The 22,006-nt window shown below is 51.5% G+C and overlaps 2 protein-coding genes across 4 annotated transcripts in view; one reads left to right on the top strand and one right to left on the bottom strand.

Annotated features, from left to right (window-relative positions):
- LOC116952343 (uncharacterized) overlaps nt 1-5,300 on the bottom strand; it is a 17,640-nt gene extending 12,340 nt beyond the window's left edge. Inside the window, exon 1 of one of the 3 annotated variants that reach the window (XM_076074221.1) lies at nt 4,672-5,300. The gene's annotated coding sequence lies outside the window, so the exon portion shown is untranslated. The remainder of the gene's footprint in view (nt 1-4,671) is intronic. The other 2 variants (XM_076074220.1, XM_032971608.2) reach the window with 2 other exon arrangements.
- ARF4 (ARF GTPase 4) lies at nt 2,752-22,006 on the top strand. Its single transcript, XM_032971631.2, has 6 exons — nt 2,752-2,999; nt 12,553-12,633; nt 16,344-16,453; nt 17,570-17,641; nt 19,843-19,968; nt 20,261-22,006. The coding sequence occupies exons 1-6, from the start codon at nt 2,933-2,935 to the stop codon at nt 20,345-20,347; spliced, it is 543 nt and encodes a 180-aa protein (XP_032827522.1). The 5' UTR covers nt 2,752-2,932; the 3' UTR covers nt 20,348-22,006.

Below are 22,006 nucleotides of genomic sequence, written 5' to 3'. Positions count from 1 at the left end.
AAGATATAAAACATGCTTCAAATCGCTTTAAACTATTGCCATTATAGTGCGTATTGAATGTGGCGCTGCACTCTGATGTTGTAGGACAAAACATTTATTTAAGTCTATTTCATTCAGTAGAACGTGTTTATATTATTTACAGTTGCGTATTTTGATGTGACGTCACATTTCTCACCCCCCCTCCCCTCGTCACAAATGTCTGACACCCCCCCCCCAGGTGCGTGACGTCATTTATGGACGGCCCCTTGGGTAAATAGATCACCATCAGCACATCTAAGTAATCGCGAATACTCTGCCGGTCGTCAGTTCCGTTTCTCTCGACCGATGGGGATAGCTGCCACGCCGGGAGATAGACGCGAACCTGGCGACCTCTGAGATTGCAGGTACCGTGTGCTGCTGCTGACCATTATGCCGCAGCCACTTCCCCCGCATGTGCCGCTGGACGGGAGGTGATAGGTGGTGGGGGGGGGGGATCGACTACGGCGACGTCAATGCCGAGCATGTCAACAAGGGGGTTTCCAGCTTTCGGGGACAGAGGAAACGACCACAGAAGTTGATTACAATTTTTGTTCACGAAATGACTTCAGTCAGTTTTCTATCATCATCAGGACTCATTGCTCGACACCATCATCATCATCAGCTATAGTCAATCCACTGCTGTAAGAAACCTTCCTCCCCTTGCCGCCACTGCCTCTCACGATCCTACAATGTTAGTCCACCCTATGATAAGCAGATCTCATCAATTGCTCCATCGCCTCAGCGGACGTCTGCCTCGGACGCGTTCCATTCCTTGGCCGCCGCTCCATTGTTATCCTGCATCTTCATCCATCATCCACCCATCTGAGCACCTTCATCGTTCCTCCATAATAGGAGCTCTTTTGGGTTAGATCGCGTAGATAAATGTGTCGTTAAAAGCCGCCACCACCCGACACAACCAACTAGTAAGGGTCGTCACGTAAACAGAATGTGGCCAATTCGTCTCTAGTACAGCACAGCGGTGTGCTTTTTTTATTTACGCGATCCAACCCAAAAAAAACTATTATGGATGATATTGGTGGAGAAAGCCAACGTGTCTCATCATTCCTATGGCGTCTGCTGGGACGATTGTGGCCGTGCAATACGAACTATGGACCGCATTGTAAACCATTGTTATTAGTCTGCGCGCCTTTAAAACGGAAGAGGACGAACAGAAAAATTCCACAAACGCTCTCTCTCTCTCTCGGAGGAGGCCCCCTTAAATGTGGCCAGCAGACCCTGGGCATTGTCATCTAGCTCCTGGAACATTGCTGCCACCATAGGCACGAATAGCAAACTCGTCCAATTCCAGTAAACTCTTAACAACTGGCGTTCACTCGAAAACGCAATGTCACCATCTCAGCAATCATTGGCGTGTGTTACTGTTGTTGTGTTTACATCATTGCCGCTCAACCACTTTGATAAACACGACGAATTACAACAACTAACATCCCAGTGCGTGTTCATTCACTCCGAGGTGAGGTACAAGTGTAAAACATTAACCCAAGCAAAAATTTCATAACTTTTTGCCCCATTATTAATCCACTGCCAGAAGAGGGCCTCTTTCCTACGCGTCATTGGGGGCCGTTTTACCATACTTCACCTCCGCTGGTCATGCCATCCCACCTTTGGTTACCCACCTCAAAATTAATTCAGTGACCAGTGTTTTATTCAGCCCTACGTTGGGATGGAGCTAATATTGAAATTCTAACATTAACAAATAAATCACAATAATCATCAATCGGCCATGATTAATCTACTGCTGGATGAAGGTTAAATTCCCAAGCGGTCGCCAAAGTCTCATGGCTCATAGGATCACAATCGATCTGCCTAGCGCCTCTTTTACACACAAAGCATGTTTCACCGATCCGTCTCCAGTGGACGTGCTGCGTTTTAGATTCTTTGGCTGTTAGAAAAAAATTCCACGTAAGCCGCTTGGGGAGATTCTTGAAAGTTGTCTTTTACTAAAAGTGTCAGGAATATTCAGAAAAAAAGAAGCCAACAGCTCGGTTGCATCCGCTTTATTACGTCCAGTCTCCTCACCGACCTCGCACCGCCACCACCAAAACCAAACAGCATCGCTAGAACCTCACGAGGCCGATGATCGACATCCCATCGACCACGAGTGGAAGACTCAAGGACACAAGCCACGGTGGAGGAGTGCGCGATTGTGGCCATGCAAAACAAACTCAAGACAGCGGTAACCCATAATGGTTCACACCCCGTATTCTTGTACAGGGAAATAAAGAGTTTGCAGGTCCATACCGCGTACAGCCGTTTCAAGGAGGCACGGGGTGAGCAATAAGGTCTGAATTGGTCTGTACTAAGGTAGGCCGCACCGACAAGGGGTTGGCAGGTATGTGACCGATGCTCTCCCATAATATACGGGGAGGCCTTCCCCCACCTCAAACAACAACTCACCATTCGTCAATAACGTTGTGGCCTTAAAATAACTAAGAAAACAACGTTTTGGGCAATGACCCTATCCACCCCCCCCCCCATGTAACATGGCCGCCAATTCGCATGCCTCCCTGATGACGTCACGGCCCCTCCCCCTACGACCCCTCCCCCAACGACCCCTCCCCCAACGCCCCCCCCCTCATCCCGCACAGACCCCCGAAGCTCCACGTCGCACGTTCCCGCGTCCGCCCTCCTCCCATTTGGTCACGCGGGAGGCACGTGACGGCGCCGCAGCCAATCGCGATGGCGAATCTGTTCCCCACACCCCACCCGCCACCCCTCCATCCCAGTGCCCACGTCCCCCCGCCCCTCGCCGCCACACGAGTGAGGATTTGCGTCAGATCCCGACACTTTTTGATCAAATTTGTGTTTTTTTTACGATTAAGATAAAACCCCAAACTAAAAAAAATTATCGACCACCCTATTAATAAAAAGGCGCGCGCTGACAGGTGACGCCATGGGGCTGACGATTTCCTCGCTGTTCACGAGGCTGCTCGGCAAGAAGCAGATGCGGATCCTGATGGGTGAGTGGCGGCGAGCCCCGAGGGCCTCGCCTCACCCACAGCTCGCTCACTCCCACACCTTGCCTCACCCACACACTTCACCCGCACACCTCAGCTCGCCCACACAGCTCGCACACACACCTCACCCACACCCCTCACCCATAGCTCACCCCCACACCTCACCCCCACACCTCACCCACACACCTCACCCATAGCTCACCCCCACACCTCACCCATAGCTCACCCCCACACCTCACCCCCACACCTCACCCCCACACCTCACCCCCACACCTCACCCCCACACCTCACCCCCACACCTCACCCCCACACCTCACCCCCACACCTCACCCCCACACCTCACCCCCACACCTCACCCCCACACCTCACCCCCACACCTCACCCCCACACCTCACCCCCACACCTCACCCCCACACCTCACCCCCACACCTCACCCCCACACCTCACCCCCACACCTCACCCCCACACCTCACCCCCACACACCTCACCCATAGCTTACCCACACACACCTCACCCATAGCTTACCCACACACACCTCACCCATAGCTTACCCACACACACCTCACCCATAGCTTACCCACACACACCTCACCCATAGCTTACCCACACACACCTCACCCATAGCTTACCCACACACATCCATCACCCATAGCTTACCCACACACATCCATCACCCATAGCTTACCCACACACACCTCACCCATAGCTCGCCCACACACCTCACCCATAGCTCACCCATAGCTCACCCACACACACACCTCACCCATAGCTTGCACACACACACAGCTCACCCACACACCTCACCCATAGCTCACCTACACACCTCACCCATAACTTGCACCCACACACCTCACCCATAGCTCGCACCCACACACCTCACCCATAGCTCGCACCCACACACCTCACCCATAGCTCACCCACACACCTCACCCATAGCTCACCCACACACCTCACCTATAGCTCGCACACACACACCTCACACATAGCTCACCTACACACCTCACCCACCTCACCCACTCGAACTCCCAGGCTGTAATTGTAGACTCATGGCCTTTCATAGACTCAGCCTCTCATAAACAGTGCATCCTAGCAGGCTCAAAGTTTCCCGTACACCGAGAGACATGACTTCTCATAGCGGCCTCTCAACCTGTCAGTAGTCTCATAGCAGACGGTCTCGTAGAAACCTCATTTTACCAAACTTTATCAAAGCAACCTCATAGTCTCCTCGACTTGTATTCTCTCAAAGCAGACACATGGCATCTAATGATAGACCGCACTCGACACATCCATAGCACTCGCATGCCGGACTTAGCATTCATAGTCGGGGGATAGCACTGAACTTCTCAATCTCCACGCAGAATCGTAGCAGAATCTTGATACACACAACCTCCCATAGCATCTGACAGCCTCTCATAACATACTTTTGATAATCACAACCTCGCATAGCATCTTCCAGCAGACCCACAGCCTCTCATAACACACTCTTGATACACACAACCTCCTACAGCACTCACATCCTCTCATAATAACCTCCCATAGCATCTTCCAGCAGACTCAGCCTCTCATATCACACTCTTGATACAAACACACACACACCCTCCCACAGCCTCTCATAACACACTCTTGATACACACAACCTCCCATAGCATCTTCCAGCAGACCCACAGCCTCTCACCGTGACTCCAAGAGGCCGGCGAGGTCTCGAGTGAAACTTGAATTACCACCTTCCTCCAAAAGTCCTGGTGGACCCCTCCTCTGGAGTCCCGACACCCGGACAAGATGCCGGTCCCCACAGTTAACACGATGCCGTCACTTAATTAAGCAGATGCTAATTGACAGCAGCAGCAGCAGCAGCGGTGGCAGCCACCACGTGTCCGCGCCCTAATCGATTTTGAACGTAAACGACACGTGCGTCTTCATCATCGTTATTCGTAAAGCAATTGGTATCGATCTGTGCGCGTCGTATTTAATTGGTATGTACAGTACGTGTAACACCTCTGCAGCCGCTACAATTCACGACGAATGTTTAATATAAAATGAATCACGTTGCAAGGGAATTTCCTAACACCCGGGTACAAACAAACAAAGATCCCCCGTATAGCGTGAACAGACTGTAGGGGCAAGCGATGTTAGCGAGCACCTATTAAGGCCGGAACGGAAGCACGAGGGGGTGGGGTGGCCATCACCACGCCCGACCGACTTTGTCTCCCCAGTGGCGATGTTTACACACCGCACCAGATACTCATTTGAGGCTGAGTCGACCTAGGGGAGGCCCAGAACCGGTTCAGAAAATCGCCACTGGCGTTGGCCGTGAGCGGGAATCGAAATCTGTTCGCCGGGTTCGTAGCGCAGCGCGCTAACCACTACACTACCGCTCCCCAACCATGTGATTGGGAAAAGGGAGAGTTCGTGATTAATTGGTTCGATTGAACCCTACCTGGCTTGATTGGTGGGCCACTTGCGTTTCCAATTATTAGGAGATATATTTAATTACACCCACCCACACGTAAATGAGATCCCTCATTCGCACTAATTGTACGAAATGCTAAAACAGGGGTGTTATAATTTGGCGAGATGACGTTTGAAGCTACAGTACTGGCATATTAAACATAATCCGAATTGCAGATGTGCGTTTGCTTATTTCGGATTTGTTTAACTCAACGTTTACTTAAGCAACATATATAATTAAAGCGGACACACCTACTTGCTGTCCTATTATTAGGTGAGATACTTTCACAATAATGCTCAGAACTCTTTAGTAATTTCTCTCTATCGTCCAGTCGACTTTGTGAACAATTGTGACTCGATTAAACAGAGTTTATTCGGAGAGCAGAACCAAAATACTGTACAGTACACTCATAATGAACACATAGCAAGGTGCCCTCGTCTTGGCATAGGTGAGATAGAATGTTACACTAAAGATATTCTTCTTGTTTGGTCCAATCGACTGTGTAAACATTCACTCGATTAAACAAGACCTGATCTCCCGTGTTTACCCACCCACAACAACACTCACTCACCTACCCACTCACCACACAATCACCCACCCACTCGCCCCCCTGCAAATCACAACACTCATCTGCCCACACAATCACCCACCCACTCACCACACAATCACCTGCCCACTCACCACACTGCAGGTCACAACACTCACTCGCCTACCCACCTACGCACTCACCACACAATCACCCACCCACTCACCACACTGCAGGTCACAACACTCACTCGCCTACCCACCTACGCACTCACCACACAATCACCCACCCACTTGCCACACTGCAGGTCACCTCACTGCGCTCTCTGCTTCTTCCATCGCACGGCGCCGATCTGGAATTCTTTCCTCAGAATCATCATTGTTATTGTCTCTTTTCTCCCCATTCTCTCACAACCATGCACAATTTAAGAAACGCATATAACGCTTATCTATCACACTTTCATTGCTGCAGTTTGTTGCTGGCCGCTTGGCGTTTTCGGGGCTCTGGACGGACCGTACTCAGAAATCGTGGTTTAATAAAAGAAACAAACCCAAAATCAACAGCAAAGTAGCAAACGCAGTCATCAATCAGCTGCGCAGATCTTTTTTCCCCCCAATAAAATTATTCACGCTCATCAACCTGCACTGCCCCAGCGTGGTGAATTCGGGTTAAACGCCTCCCCGCCGCATCACCAATGTCCTACAGCGGTGGACCGTAAATTATTTTGTTGATTATAAATCTTGTCTAAACTTGCGCAACAGTAAATATTATTATTTACCCCACACTTAAAATCCCACCCACGTGGTGAAATTACCAGGCAGTCCCACCTCGGGAGGGCAGCAGCAGCAGCAGGAGGCAGCAGTAGGCAGTTGTACACAGCAGTACACAGCAGTGGGCAGCAGTAGTTAATGGCTTTGCACCCTTACAAGTTGTATCTGAAAGCCCTTCCGTTCAGGGTCGCCAACTACCGAGCCACACACGAGGTGTGGTCGCGTCTCTTGTGTGTGTGTGGTGCCCTCTTGGACCCCCACGCGATTCAGGGAGTGAAGACCCCCACCACCACCACCTTTTAACCCCCCCCCCCCCCCCACTTCTACACCATCCCCCTGCCGAGAGGAAGTGTGAAACTCAGCGTGTGGTGGATCAGTGGAGTGTCAGAGATTACTCAGGACCGACATAGCTTGCTGCTACATAGAGTAAATTCTTCGACTGCCCCGTTGACGGCGTCCTCTTGCCTTAATTAAACTTTTTATATTTATTTTACCAGGTAAGGCCCACCGAGCTATACAGCTCTTTTTCAGAAGCGACCTGGCCACAAATGATAGCTCAACGAAGTGGCCTATCACGTGTAAATGTGGAAATTTGTAGCAGCTAAATACTTAAAAACGCACGTTTCTAAATGTGGAGGGAAAAAACGGAGGATCCGGATAAAAATCCACGCGACCACAGGGAGAGAGACATGCAAACTCCAAATATACAGCAGCAGTTTAACACGTAGGCTTTCGCGACCAATATTATTCATAATAAAGGTTTTTGGGTTAGATCGCGTTATTTATAAATGTGTCGAAACCCTCCACCACCCGACACGGCCAATCAGCAAAAAAAGTGTCACGTTGACAAAAGACAAATAGCAGCAGGCATCAGAGTCGGATCGAACCCACGACCTCCTGTATACCAGGCGAAGTTGTTAACATCTCGCTACCAAGATGCTCGCCCATATCCTGCTTGGCCTTGTCTCTCTGTCTCATCTTGGCTTCATCCCACGATCTCTTGCTCTGCACATCCCATCTGCAAAACTTTCCGTCCCACATCCTCAGAATCCTGTCATCCTCATCAGGATGTGCCCCCCACCACTTCGTCGCTCACACCTCTTCTCATCTCGTCATCCGATCGCTGCCAACTTAATCATTTTCCCCAATCTTCTCGTTTATAATTTTTTTCCCCAAGCACCACATCCACATTCTCATTCCCACTGTGCAACATCTCTCTTCCTCCTCTCTCCTTCGCAGTGCCCAGCATTCACACCCATGCTTCGTGCTCAGATGAAAATTCAGTCTGCTGTGTAAGCACGGGCTTCGACAGCAGACTCTCATAACAGACTAACAGTTTCACAGAGCAGACTCATCGACTTGCAGCAGAGTTTCACATAATTCCACAGAAGCCTCATAACCTTACACAACACACAAACCATTAAATCTTACGTCACTCAATGCATTACACATAGCATGTCGGAGTCCTACAGCAGACCGTTGCTTAGACGTATAACTTCTCACAGCAGACTCATAACCTCTCTTAGAATTATATAGCAACCTCATAGCATAGCATCCCCTCATAACAGACTGTCTTACATAGCACTTGTAGCTTTGTATAGCAGACTTTCATAGCCTCTCGGCATCTTGAAGGAAACTAATTACCTTACCATAGACTCATAGAAGTGTATCACAGCCTGTCAGGGTTAGAGGTTGGAGCTCGGGTCGTGGTGTGGAATCTGTCACACTTCTGCCTGTCAGGGTCTCCCCGGGGTTATGTCAATAACCGTAGCAAATTACTTTACTGCACTGCACTTTGTTCAGACGCAATTACAGCTGCCTTCGGCTTCATGGGCACCACAATTGTCGCTGCGTTTTAATATTTCATACCACAGAGCAGGATGCTCGTGGCATGATCTCGTTTACCAGTGATTCAAAATTTGTTTCTTTTGAAGAGTCAGACCATGGTCGAATAGTGTGTATAATGGCAATTTGTTAACAACAAAAACAACACGCTGATTAGAGCACGTCCACCTGGGAGATGGAGCGAGTGAATCGATTGGTACACGGGTGCTAGGTGGATTGTGGCACCGCAGGATCATGGGAGATGGCGGTGGATTGGGGAAGTCTTCACCGAGCAGTGGATTGACCGCGGCTGATTATTGTTTTAAACCAGATAGCTTGCGTGTACACACAAACACACGCAGCGAGTGTGAACACGTGATATTCATCCCAATTGGAAAACGTCATCTGGCAGATGTCAAACAGTGTCCATTGCTCCAGGGCTCAGTTTAGCAGTGGCTTGGCAGGGTAGCCAGGTAACACAGGGTAACTGGTTTAAACTGGACACGTGCGGCTAGAGGCTTACCCAGGGTCACATAATAATATTATCAACATGTAACAGAGCGCCGCACAGTACAAGCTCGCTCTCACAGAGAGAGAACGACTCAGAGGTGCGAGGAGGAACCTCTAAACAAACGGAAAGGCAGCAACAGCCAGGCAGTGAGCCGGTGCCAATCTCCCCAAGCTCTGCGGTGCTTTATATGTTAAGTTGTTATCAACCGATGAATGAGTGTTTATGCATGTGACCGGAGTGTTGTATACCCCGGTGTTATTTGCGATACTGTATTTAATCGCCGCATTCTCCCTTGAGGGTTCGTTGTCCGATTGGGCGTGAACTCTGCCGCTAATCTGAGGCGGGTTACCGACCATTATGTCACATTTAATGATTCGCCAGTGAACAGGGCAATATCGCAAACTTTGTCCGATTGCCCGCCCCTCGAGCGATGTCAGGAAACGCGCGACACGAGTTGACGGATGAAGCCGCCGTCAAACGCGATTCTCCTTCTGCGTGGCCGAGCCCGGCTCCTCCGCGTTGCTCCGCGCGCATCGCTGTAACGAGGTCACGGCGCTGCCCGCGGTTCCACCAGGCTCCTCCTCCGTAAGCTCGAAACAATTAGTCGATTTAAATCAACATCCTGGTTTTTTTTAGCTTTTTGTTGTTGTTTCAACGTCTTGGGGCTCTCTGGCAGGATTCTCTGACTATGTAGAAAGCATCGATGAGTTTTTGGGATTTTGTTTATTTTCAAGGACAATGTCGGACCTTATTGGATTTTATGCACTAAACGTGTGGAAGTGTTGTATGCTCCACGGTTTTGGAGATAAATCTGAAACCGAAAAAAACTGCAGATACTCCAAAATTTTAATCTAGGCATGAGATTTTAAAAACTTTTTTTAACGAATCTGAAAATCAGGAGGGCATCCCCAGTAGGAAGGTGCAGTTCCCTTTTGTTGATTGGTTTCTCACTTGAGCTCCTTTACCCAGTTAGGTATTTGCTATCCATCAGCAGAGTGCATGAAGAGGAGTATAGTGAGCTGAGAGGAGAGAGGTACCAGAGTGCTTGGAGAAGACTAGAGTGAGATGAGAAAGGGAGGAGAGTGTGTGTGGAGGGGAGTAAAGTGAGGTGAGACGGGAGAGCAAGGCAGGGGTGAGTCCATGGAGGATCTAGAAGGCAGTGAGTGTGTGATCTTGAAGTTGATCCAATACTATATTGTGAGCCAGTGGAGGGATTGAAGCATTGTGGTGATGATTGGAGATGCTACAGCAGTTCACAACTTAATGACCATAAATCCTTTTCGCCACTTGTAGTTGATGGGCACAACATACCCTGGCAGCAAAGGCTACAGACAGGGTTAAGGTTAGGGGTAATCGTCAGGGCTACCACCGATTTGGCTGCGGTGCTATTGTTCAAACGCGGCGATGGCAGCGGAGGTGGCGATTTGACACCGGCGTCCCCACCCGTAAAGGTCGCTCCGGTCATACGCAGGGAATTGCCGACCGGCGCGGCTAAACCAACGGGCCACCGCGAGACACATCACTGGCGCGAGGTACCGGTGCGGTCGTGGTGGTGTTTATAAAATCTAAATATATATAAAAGGGAAATTTGTTAATATGTGTGTCTGTTCAAAATGTTTAGCATACTTCCCGACATCCAACAAACTTTAAATTTGCCATGTGGGTACTTTCCAGACTGTACACCATGCAAAAATTATGAAAATATACTTTTGTATATTTTTTTGGGGGGTGGGGGGGCGCAATAATGCATAGATTTTGCACGGCAAGTGAGCTGTGACGTCACATCTGTCATGTCACCCGCGCATGCAACGCGCTGCGCTACGAACCCGGCAACGCGACTTCGATTCCCGCTCACGGCCACCACCGGTGACGATTATTTGAACCGGTCCTGGGCCTCCCCTAGGTGACTCAGCCTCAAACGAGTAACTGCTGTGGTGTGTGAACATCGCCACTGGGGAGACAAAGGCGGCCGGGCGTGGTGAATCCAAGTCCCGGGCGAAGCCGGGTAGTAAAGCTAGTAAAATATAAACATGAAGGTAAAAGGTTTAGTAATAGGTTTTTACCCTTTTAGCTGGAACAAAAACTGACACCTTTATACAAGGGATCATGTTTGCAATAACCACAACACAAGCAGTCAAAAATGCAAACAAAAAGAAACAACTGTGATAATGATATTGGCACTTTCCTTGAATTTGATTGGTCCACACCCGAGACGGCTTTTCTTAGAGCCTAGTCTCCACTGGTGTTGGACCAGATGACACCATAAGGCGTACAACTCAAAAACAGCGCACCATCAGAGTATTGAGAGCTCGGGGTAAGCCTTTACATTGAGTCCTCCTTTGCCAGTAACAAGATATAGTAATAGGTTTACTCAAGTCCCCTCAGCCAGGGGTCAAAAATTGTTTTCCATGGAGGGTGCGCGGGTGGCGGGTGCGCGGGTGGCGGGTGTTGTGTGATGCGAGATCGCCCCGGGGATCTTTACAGCCACCACCGCCGCTGTGGCCGTGGTTGTTGTTCAGACGGCAGTGTGGCTTTGCTGCCACTGTTTTTAACGCTTTTACAACTATTACCCTCTTCCGTACTGCCAAATAAAGAAGCAACTGTTCGAGATTCAGTTCGAAGTGATATCGCCATTCGTTCGCTTTTGTCTGAGATTCGTGAATAAATTGTGGAGTGCGTTGATGTTGTCTTGCAGGCCGAGTTGCCCTTGAAAAAGAGTTTCTTAGCTCAGTGGGCTTTACTCGGAAAATAAACTTCTGGTTTTGAATTTTTGATACACCTACGGCCTTCATAATTACATTGGGGAGCGGTGCGAACCTATCCGGTCCCCGGTTTGGTGATTGTAGCCATGATCATCCATCAAAGGAGAGAGTCTTTTATTCTCCACTTGCACATTAGGTGTCCGCATCTTCCATGCTTTGTGCGGATCCAAAGAAGGTTCAAGAGTTAATGAGTTACAGACAGTCAACTCTGCGCTGCCTGTCCGGTCCCCGGTTTGGTGATTGTAGCCATGAGCATCCACCAAAAGAGAGAGTCTTTTATTCTCCACTTGCACATTAGGTGTCCTGCTTTGTGCGGATCCAAAGAAGGTTCAAGAGTTAATGAGTTACAGACAGACAGAGTCAACTCTGCGCTGCAGCCAAATCAGGCGAGAGTGCAATCATTCTCATAAATGTGATCCAATATAAACTACATTTTATTATAAAAGATGCGTTGCTATTTTTGTTGTACTTGGTCAACAGGAAAACAGCCAAACTGGTCAGAGGGTTGCCCAAAACTTTGCGATTGAACTCGCGCTAAAAGGACCGGTCTGAAAGAGGTGTTATGCGTGACATCGTCCCACGACATCGTCCTGCCCGCGACATCATCTCCCCCTTGCCTTCCCATGTATCCATACGTCATTATCGCGTTGCACGTCAGCACGTTGGGAGGGCCGTTGTGGAGTCCGTGCGTGTCCCGTGTGTCGTTTCTCACAGTTGGCCTTGACGCTGCCGGAAAGACGACGATCCTGTACAAGCTGAAGCTGGGAGAGATCGTGACCACCATCCCCACCATCGGTACGCAACACCGCAACTCCCCGCTCCCCCACCCCCCACTCCGCAGCCTCTTCGCTTCTCCTAGGTTTGACCATACTTCACCACGCTGGCAAGCCAGTGCGGCTTGGTGATGGCAGGCAGAGCGTGTGGACACGCCAGTGGCATAGAAGTACGGCCACTGCTCTGCCTTTCCAAGTGTTTTGTTTGCAGTTTTTTTGTTTATAATGGAGGGGGGGGGAGGGTATTTGACCATACTTCACCACGTTGGGCAGGATTGCTTTGTGAAGGCAGGGAGCATAGGCGCGGGATTTTTCCAGCACCGCCCTCTGTTGACAAGGTAGCCCCACGGCAGCCATAGAACAACAAAGCCCTACCGAGTCCTCAAGACTTGTTACAGGAGGGTCCTGCGTTGAGATGTTTGTCCAGTTCCTTTCAGCGGAGCGCGCTCCGGCGTGATGTCGGGTTGGAGCGCGTGTCGTGAGGCACGACGTCCGACGTTTCGCTCCCAAGTGTTCGGAGCTTCAGCACCGGAATCCAGGTGCCGATTACATCCGTAATCGGGGTTTGGCAATCAAACCCAGATTCCCAGCGATGCCATCTCAGTGACAAACCCTGTCTATCAGCCACTTCATCTCAGAGACACTCATCGCCAGTGCTCAAACCTGGGAGGTGCCACCTCACTGCATTTACAACTGCATGGTGCTGATTTTATCCGGAACTGAATTAGGCTCCCAGCCCGGTGGTGGTGGCTACGCATGTGGCCTGTAATCCAGCACTGTGGAGGCGGCAAGGGTTGGTGGATCGCACAGATGTTGCGGTGCTGCCTTCCTCGTGAGCGTCGTGTTGTGTGTATGGGATAGAGTGTTTCCCCCTCGCTCATACACGTGGGCTTTCTCGGGGTGCTCCGGTTTTCCTCTCACATGTGAACGCTCATTAATCGGCCGAAAACAGCTTAACATATAGAGGACCGCAGAACTTGGGCAATTGTTGGCGCCGGCTCACCGCGTGGCATCGGTGTCTCCCGCTGGTCTGCGGTTCCTCCTCGCGACTCCCGTGCGGCGACGGTGCAGCAGAGCCGTGAGAACCTCCCATCTACGTGGTCCTTCTTGCCACGTGTGGCGCCTGGGAACCATTCGACTTGGAATACCGACGAGCGAAGGGTCCATGTGTGGCCCACATGTTGCGGTTGACTTGGCTCGACGGCAACCTGCCTCCAAACCGCAAAGTGGTTCAGGGTCACGTGATCAGCTATAGACCTCGTAGCAGCTCACAAACGGCAATGATATTTATATTTGTTTACAGAATTAAAATAAATAACCTCACGGAATCTTAATTCTCTCATTTAGGAGGGTCTCCGGTACATTGGTACGTTTTGGCAAATTCCTTAATGGCAACTGGAGCACTGCGGGGAAAAATGTACATCCGTGTGAGTGCGAGAACGGGTGGAACAGGTTGTGAGTCGGCTACCTGCTTGCTGTGCTGCCTCGTGCTGGCCACCTCGTAGTGGGGAGATATCAGCGTAGGCGTCCCCTCCCGCCGCGTGATCGACGTTTAGTCAAGCACGTAAAAAAAAATTCCACACCGGGCGCGTGAACGCACGTCACCGCCGTCGCCGCCGCGTATCGGCTGCACCGTGCAGATTCTTAACTGAGCCAGGGAGCGGCGGTACTTCCTGAACGGTCGAGTTTCTAGCATCTTGACGCATAGGTGTAGGGCGGTACGGCGGTGGCGATGCAGTGGTGACACTCGCGCCTCGCAGCAAGAGGGGCCTTGGTTCGATTTCATACTTAAGGCGTTTGTGTGTTCGACCCCCTGTACTACATCCAGGTTCTCCGGTCTCTTCCCATAGCTGGTATTGGCTGAACATCCCAATGCTGAAAAGTCACCTGCCAATTACTCATTTGGGATCACATGCAGCAGCAGGAACATCGCCACCCCCCACCCCAACGACTGCGAAAATTTGGCAGGACCCTCCTGGCAAATTTTTAAACAAGAATAATAATAAAATTATAATAAAGAACTGCAACACCACGCTCAGCTGCGAAGAGCGGTTGAGGCGATAAAAGTGTTTGAGTAGGGGAGTCGTGCACAGGATTCCTAGAGTTTCCTGCGTAACCAGAGCCCCGATCTCACACTCGTCGGTACCACCTGAGGTGGCAATTTCACCTTTGCGGTTCCAACGCGCTAACCACTTGAATGAGTGGGGTTATGAAATAATTAACGCTTAACTGGCGGTGTAACTAAATCGGGACGGCTAGAGCAGTGGTTCTTAACCTGGGGTGCACACACCCCCTGGGGGTGCGAGATGCCCTTTCTCAGAACCAAAGGGGTGCAGGCTGCAGTCAAGGTTAAGAACCACTGAGCTCGAGATTTGCTACATTAGTTGGGACCGATTTCTGTCCTGGCCCGTGGACTATTAGGTACGAGGAGCATTTCTTCCGTCGACCTTTTTCCCCCCGCGCACTACTCTAGGGGGCATCTGCGCGAGCTGCGGTGATGTGAATTGTCACCTGGTCTGGTCTCTCTCATAAACAAGTCAAAACGACTTCCTGTTCCAACGAGCACCAAGGCGTCGGTGGTCATCTCCTGTGTTGTACAGCCCTGCAGAGCCAGTGGTGGAAATTCCCCATTCCTATGGTGGGGCCAGGTGTATCATTGAAGAACTGCTGTTGACTTCCCCCCGCAAAGTGGTTACTCAATTGATCGACCCCGGAGGGAGGGATGATGGGATGGGCTGAGCCAACCAGGATTTGAACTGCCTGCTCTTGGTAACAAGAAAATCAGAGTCGAAACGTCGTACTCAATTTTTGTTTTATAATTGTTGTGGATTCACTCTTCAACACACCGGTGGGCTAAAGTAGTGAACTATTTGTCTTTTGTCAACGTGACACTTTTTTACTGATTGGCCGTGTCGGGTGGTGGGAGGGTTACGACACATTTATAAATAACGCGATCTAACCCAAAAACGTTTATTATAAATAATATTGGTCGCGAAAGCCTACGTGTTAAAAATCAGTCGTTAGAACTATTTCAGTCCGTCTTGAAAGCTCACTTCTTTAAACTGGCCTTAACACCCACCTAGTTCTGACCGTTTACCTTGCAGGTTCTGTTAATTTCCTGCTTTCTATACACGGTGGGCGCATTGGGATCTACGGATGAAATGAACCAATTTACAAATGTAAATCGTAATTATTGTGAACATCTGGTCGCTGCGATCCGCTCGCTCTACGGCTGAGCAGCCACCTGGCAAGCTGGTTGCGGCATGTTCAGTACAGGTGGCAAGATAAATGGAACCTCCGTACCAGGTAGAGTGGTGAGATGTTTACTACCCCGCCCGGTATACAGGTCGTGGGTTCGATCTAGAACCAGACGCCTGTATATTTGGAGTTTGCGTGTCTCTCCCCCAGCGGTCGTGTGGGTTTTTCTCCGGGTCCTCCGGTTTTTCCCTCCACATTTAAAATCGACGTGCGTTTTAACGTATTTGGCTGCTACAACATTTCCACGTGATAAGCCACTTCGTTGAGCTATCATTTGTGGCCAAGCTGCTTCTGAAAAAGAGTTTCTAGCTCCTTTGCGCCTTACCTGGTTAAAAGAAATGTATATATAATTATAAGCAGACGCCGCCACCGCCTGTAAAATCATCCGAGTTGGTCGCCTTCCCGAGCGTCCTGCCCTGTGCTCCCTGCCCTCCTTCCCTCACCACGCGAACGCCGTGTCCTCTGGCGGCGCAGGCTTCAACGTGGAGACGGTGGAGTACAAGAACATCTGCTTCACGGTGTGGGACGTCGGAGGGCAGGACAAGATCCGACCCCTGTGGAGGCACTACTTCCAGAACACGCAGGTCAGCAGGCACGGCGACCCGAGTCCAATTCCTGCTCATGGCCAACACCAGTGATGATTATCTGAACCGGTCCTGGGCCTCCTCTGGGTCGACTCGGCTTCAAATAAGTACCTGGTGCGGTGTGTGAATATCGCCACTGGAGAGACAAAGGCGGCCAGGCGTGGTGCTGGCCACCCACCCCCTCGAGTGCCGTGCTCGCCTTCATAGGTGCTCGCTAAGAGCAGTTGCCCCAAAAAATATGTTAAGGCTATAAGGGGGATCTTTAGCTTTGTAAATGTGTGAGTGTGAAGGTAGTATGTTCTCCCCCTGTTCTGCAGTGAGAGAGTGGAGTTTGTATGTCTCCCCCTGTTCTGCAGTGAGAGAGTGGAGTTTGTATGTTCTCCCCCTGTTCTGCAGTGAGAGAGTGGAGTTTGTATGTTCTCCCCCTGTTCTGCAGTGAGAGAGTGGAGTTTGTATGTTCCATCTCTGTGCCGCATGGGTTTCCTCCAGGTTCTCCAGTTTCTTCACACAGCTCAAGAATTGCACAATGTAACCGATATTAGCCAAACAGCATTACAATGCTGAAAAAAAAAATCCATGCCATTACTCAGTTGGCCGACTTCAGTTATCACCACAGTGTGGCGTTATAATAAAGTAATCAATAATTTGGCGGTTGTATCACGCGCAATTTTGCGTTCACTGTTAAGAGAGAGAACGAGACGGGTGATTCAAAGGTGGTGGGAAATCACCGACCAGCGCAAATGAAGGCAGTCGGAACCGGCTGCCAACATTTACTCAAGCTCTGTGGGCCTACATTGGGTTGTTTGCCTCCGTTAACGAGTGGTCTATACGCGTGGTAGTACCCCGGAGAAAATCCATGCGTGCCAGAGGGGGAAATGCTCCATCCCCGTATGGATGAAGTACAGATGGAGATAAAATCCATTCGCTGTACTCGGGTTAATCTGTAAATCGGGAGCGGTGGTGGCGGCAGAGATGGACCGCGGTTCATCTTAGCTCCGAGTTATTTGGGAGTTTGCGCCCGGATATCGCCACCTTCCCCGGCGGTGTGGCTTGTTTGCCGGGAATCGAACACGGAACGCTAACCTCTGCTCGTGTCGCGTGTGCGCGCCTGCACAGGGCCTGATATTCGTTGTTGACAGCAACGATCGCGAGAGGACGCAGGAGGCCGCCGAGGAGCTGCAGAAAATGGTAAGGGTCCCCGTAAATTTCCTTCCGCTGACAAAACCTGGAACGCGGCAGGGAAGAAAGGCTGCACGCACGCCTTCCATTAGCGGGACGAGACGATGTCGCGTTAGTCACTCGCTGTGTCGTGTCGTCGAGCCGATTGCAACGCCACACATTAACGTCGCCTATCAAACAAGCGCACGTCAGAATTCGTTGTGGAATCTGTGTGTACGTGTGGCTTCTCTTCCCCAGGTGACGTCGCGTTTGATGACGTCATCTCGTGGCTACGTTACGGCCTTGGCCGACGAGGCTTATCATTGAAGCGTGGGCGCAATGGAGCACGGGGGACCTTAAATGCGTTGCATTTTAAGCTGCCCAGGCTAAACCCAATCCAATCACACGGTCGACTGGCGGTGGTGCTAGCGGCCGCGGTGACGCGGCTGTTGATTTACGGCCATTGTTGTGCCGTCTCTGCTGCCGCCACCGCCGCCACGGCTAGCCCGACGTTGTGACCGCAGTTGCCGTTGGCGCTAGTTGCCACGGGGCCGGCAACGGAGCGATGTTGGGAGGCAGCCAGAGGCGGGGCGGCTTCTCGAACAGCCTCCCATACCAAGTACCACGCAGGCTGAATCCTGGTCAGCCTCTGAGGCTCGAGCGGCCCGTTTGTAGGTGGGTGCGGCTGTTCGATACTAAACTCAACTTTCTATTTGAGCTATATAGCTCTTTTTCAGTAGTGACCTGGCCATATAAGGTAGCTCTAAGTGGCTTATCACGTGGACATTTCTAGCAGCCATATACTCTAAACGCATGTTTCTAAATCTGGAGGGGAAAAACCGAAGGAAAAATCCACGCCACCACGGGGAGAACATGCAAACTCCAAATATAAAGGCGAATCCAGGACCTCCTGCATACCAGGAGAGGTAGTTAACATCTCGGTACCGCGGCGAGATGTTAACGATAGGCGGGGGTCGCCCGCATGCGGAACAGCTGACGCGGTATTTCCAGACTCGCCCCCCACGCATCGACTGCCATCCTCTTTGTGCTCCCACAATGGGAGGGCTCTGCGCGCTTCACTATGAACTCTTGCACTCGGTGGCGCTATTTATTTGACTTAGAAGCCGGGATTTGCGTTCACACGGCGCCTCGAGTCAGGGAAAGGAAGGCTAAAGCAATCGCTGCTGCTGTTGCCGCACAGTTGCCAGGAGTAGATTATTGGGAGTTGAATAGTGAGAGAATCACGCGATTGTAATGTTGAATTTGCATCACTGGCTCTGCAGGGCCGTAAATGGGAGATGGGCACCAATACCCCGATGCTCATTTGAGCTAGAAGTCATCCTGGCTTTCGAGTGACCCTAGCGCCCTTTCCTTGTCACATAAAACAAGAGTGTCAACGCTACGCGCCGAGACTGTCCTGCGTTTAGCACGAGCACCGTTTTGTGAATTCACTCATCTTCATCATAATCATCAGCCATGATCAATCCACTGCTGGATGAAGGCCTCCACCCCAAGCCATCACCATGTCTTCCGGAATAGTAATAAATGTTATTGTTATGAAGTAGGAGATCGGCTGCTCGCATGGTGATGGATGATAACATTACGGGGTCGTGAGAGGCAGTGACGGCTTAGGGCGTGGCCTTCATGCAACAGTGAATTGATCTTGGCAGCGGATCGAGTCCGGTTGACGGGAGCAGAGCGATTAAGGAGGGATCGTTAGTTGAATGTAAGAGAGACGAGATGTCGTGTTTGACTCGGGAGAGCGAATGCGCGCATCCGTGCTGAATTGGTGTCTTGAAACCGTCAACGCAAACTCGGTTACACGCATGGAGTCCCATGGGGGAAAAATTATCCCCTCCCCACCCCCGCCAAGTCGAGACATTCACACGCAGACTGACGTCCGGGTGACGATGCAACGTTGAGAAAACCCCAGCAAATGTAAATAACGACGAGTGTGCGGTGCACGATGCGCGTAGAGTTGTGGGGTGCGGTATACGCTGTGGTGTGCAGTATGCCTTGTACGCAGTCCGGCTTGCTTAAGTCAATGCTGGTGGTCAATGTGCCTGACGTTCTAGGCAGAATGAGATTCTCTGTTATTTTAACAGTGGTGAATGGTAGCGCTTTCATTGGCCGCAGCAGTCACTTGAACCCCTCTCGTGTCTCCCCTTCTCCCTTGTTCCCCATCTCCTTTCTCTTCCCCCGTGTCTCCCCTCTCCTCCACGCAACCACAGCTGCAAGAGGATGAGCTGAGGAGCGCGGTGCTGCTGGTGTTTGCGAACAAGCAGGATCTCCCCAATGCCATGACCATCAGCGACCTCACCGAGAAGCTGGGCCTGCAGGGACTGCGCAACCGCACTGTGAGGAACAATCGTCGCCACCATCGTCACTGCCATTGCCACCGTCACCGCCTTTGTCACCACCATCATCATTATCGCTGTTACTGTCATCACCACCTTCATCGTCGCCACCACCGCCGCCATTGCCACTGTCACCGCCTTTGTCACCACCATCATCATTACCGCCGTCGCCGTCACCACCACCTTTGCTCGTCACCAACAGTGCCATCGTTCTTGTTATCGCCGTCATGTGGCTCTGTTCACGAGCACTCCCCTCCCCCCCCCCCCCAATTCCCCACCTTGTTCCTTCCAGTGGTACGTGCAGGCGACGTGCGCCACGCAGGGAAGCGGCCTCTACGAAGGACTCGACTGGCTCTCCAACGAGCTCTCCAAGCATTAGCACCGCCGCACGGCACCACAAGCCAGCACGTCTCACGGCGCATCCCCTCGACTTGCTTGCTCTCTCTCTTTCTCTCATCTTAATTTAAGAGGCAAATAAATGTACGTACTCCCATCCCCCCCCCCCCCCCCCCGAGACCGCCCCACAATCGGGACGCGGTCACCGTCGGATTTAGTTGCGCGAGATTTTTCCTGTCGTGGTCGTTGGGCGGGCAGGCCTGTTGGTGGGAGCAGAGGGGGCGGGGGGCCCGGTGAGCGATGGGTGGCGCTTGCGTTGGCGTCGAGTGCGAGCGCAGGGCGTGTGCTCTCTGTGCTATTGCACGGGACGTAAGTACAGGTTGCGATGGACATTTTCTTTTCGCAACTATATATATATCATTCTTCACTTCCCGTATTGCGCTATCGGTGGGTGTAACGTGCTCAAAGAATCCAAGAGCAGCGCAACCCCCACCCGTGTGTTAAGAGAGAACGGAGCGGATACCCTCGAGCTCCATCGGAGAGATGTCTTCAGGTCCAACCTCTGGTCCCACAGTAGAGGGCAGCAGCGGGAGCTGCGTGTACGTTACGACCAACACGTGCAGTCCTCCCAACGTTCACGACGGAATACACGCGCATTGGAGGTTCTGCCGATTGAACGGGCTGGGATGGGAAAACTCCCGGTCGCGGCTCGAAGGGGGGGGGGGGGTGTAACGTGGCGCCACTCCTCGAGCGCGCTGCTCCCTCGGAGATTTCTCGAGCCCCGACTTGGCGGGGCGGCCGACGAGCCCTCGCACGATCCTCGGAGGTGCCACTTCGCCATTTTCAGAAAGGACGGAAACCTTGCATTGCTTTCGCCCGCAGAGGACCGTTATCGTATTTATACAATGTGTCCCGCCAGCACCAGCACCAGCCCACCCTTTGCGGCACAAAACTGGAGTTCTAAACATCGTCGGGGGGGGGGGGGAGGCGGTGCCGGATTCATGGTCTATAAACTGCTGCCTTCGGATCGGTAGCGACCGATGGTTGGCGCCGTCTCTGTGCCCGCTGTGGGTCGCGTGGCGCAGCCAGAGGTGAACGTGGTGGGGGGGCTGCTCCTTCCGTCGTCTGTGAATTACTGCATTCTCTGGATTAAGAGGGCACGCTCGTTTTTGCCGTTTTAAAGCAAGAGCTGGGAATGGTGGTGCTGCTGCGTTGTATTATCTGGTGGCAGCGCGAGTGTTGCCGATTGCGTGTGTGTGTGTGTGTGAGACCAGATTTGTAAAACTTCATTGACACCGGGCACAGGTTTGGTAGGGTGTTACTTCCCAGAGCGTCTTGTAATCCAGAGAATACGGTAGCGTTGCCATCCCCCCCCTCCCGCTTCCCACATGCAGAGTAGATAGCTCGTTACCCTGGAGGAAGCGATGTACCCACACGGACCGCCGACCCCCCCCCCCTGCTGGGTGACGAGGGCCTCTTCCACTGGGGGTCGTTTGACCAATCTTCACCACGCTGGTCGGTGCGAGTTGGTGTAGAGGAACCGATATTGGTTACCCCCCCCCCCCTTTACAAGCATTTGTATTCTTCCTCCCCGCCCCACCCCCTCTTTCTCAACGTCCTTTTCGGTTCTTTGTGATGAAGTAATCTCTCTTTGCATGTAAGTTTAACCTCCATGCAGTTTCAAATAAAACATTAATTTCAA

The sequence above is a fragment of the Petromyzon marinus genome, chromosome 46, assembly GCF_048934315.1.
Source record: "Petromyzon marinus isolate PM22_M1 ecotype Great Lakes invasive population chromosome 46, UKy_Petmar_22M1.pri1.0, whole genome shotgun sequence".
NCBI classification, from domain to species: domain Eukaryota; kingdom Metazoa; phylum Chordata; class Hyperoartia; order Petromyzontiformes; family Petromyzontidae; genus Petromyzon; species Petromyzon marinus.
The sequence above is the reverse complement of the archived record's forward strand: the minus strand, read 5'-3'. Positions and strand labels throughout refer to the sequence as shown.

Excerpts from the sequence above, each read along its gene's own strand:
- ARF4 (XM_032971631.2), top strand. The coding sequence starts at position 2,933 with ATGGGGCTGACGATTTCCTCGCTGTTCACGAGGCTGCTCGGCAAGAAG. Across the intron at positions 3,000-12,552 it reads GCAGATGCGGATCCTGATGG|TTGGCCTTGACGCTGCCGGA; the intron begins GTGAGTGGCGGC and ends CGTTTCTCACAG. Across the intron at positions 12,634-16,343 it reads GACCACCATCCCCACCATCG|GCTTCAACGTGGAGACGGTG; the intron begins GTACGCAACACC and ends CTGGCGGCGCAG.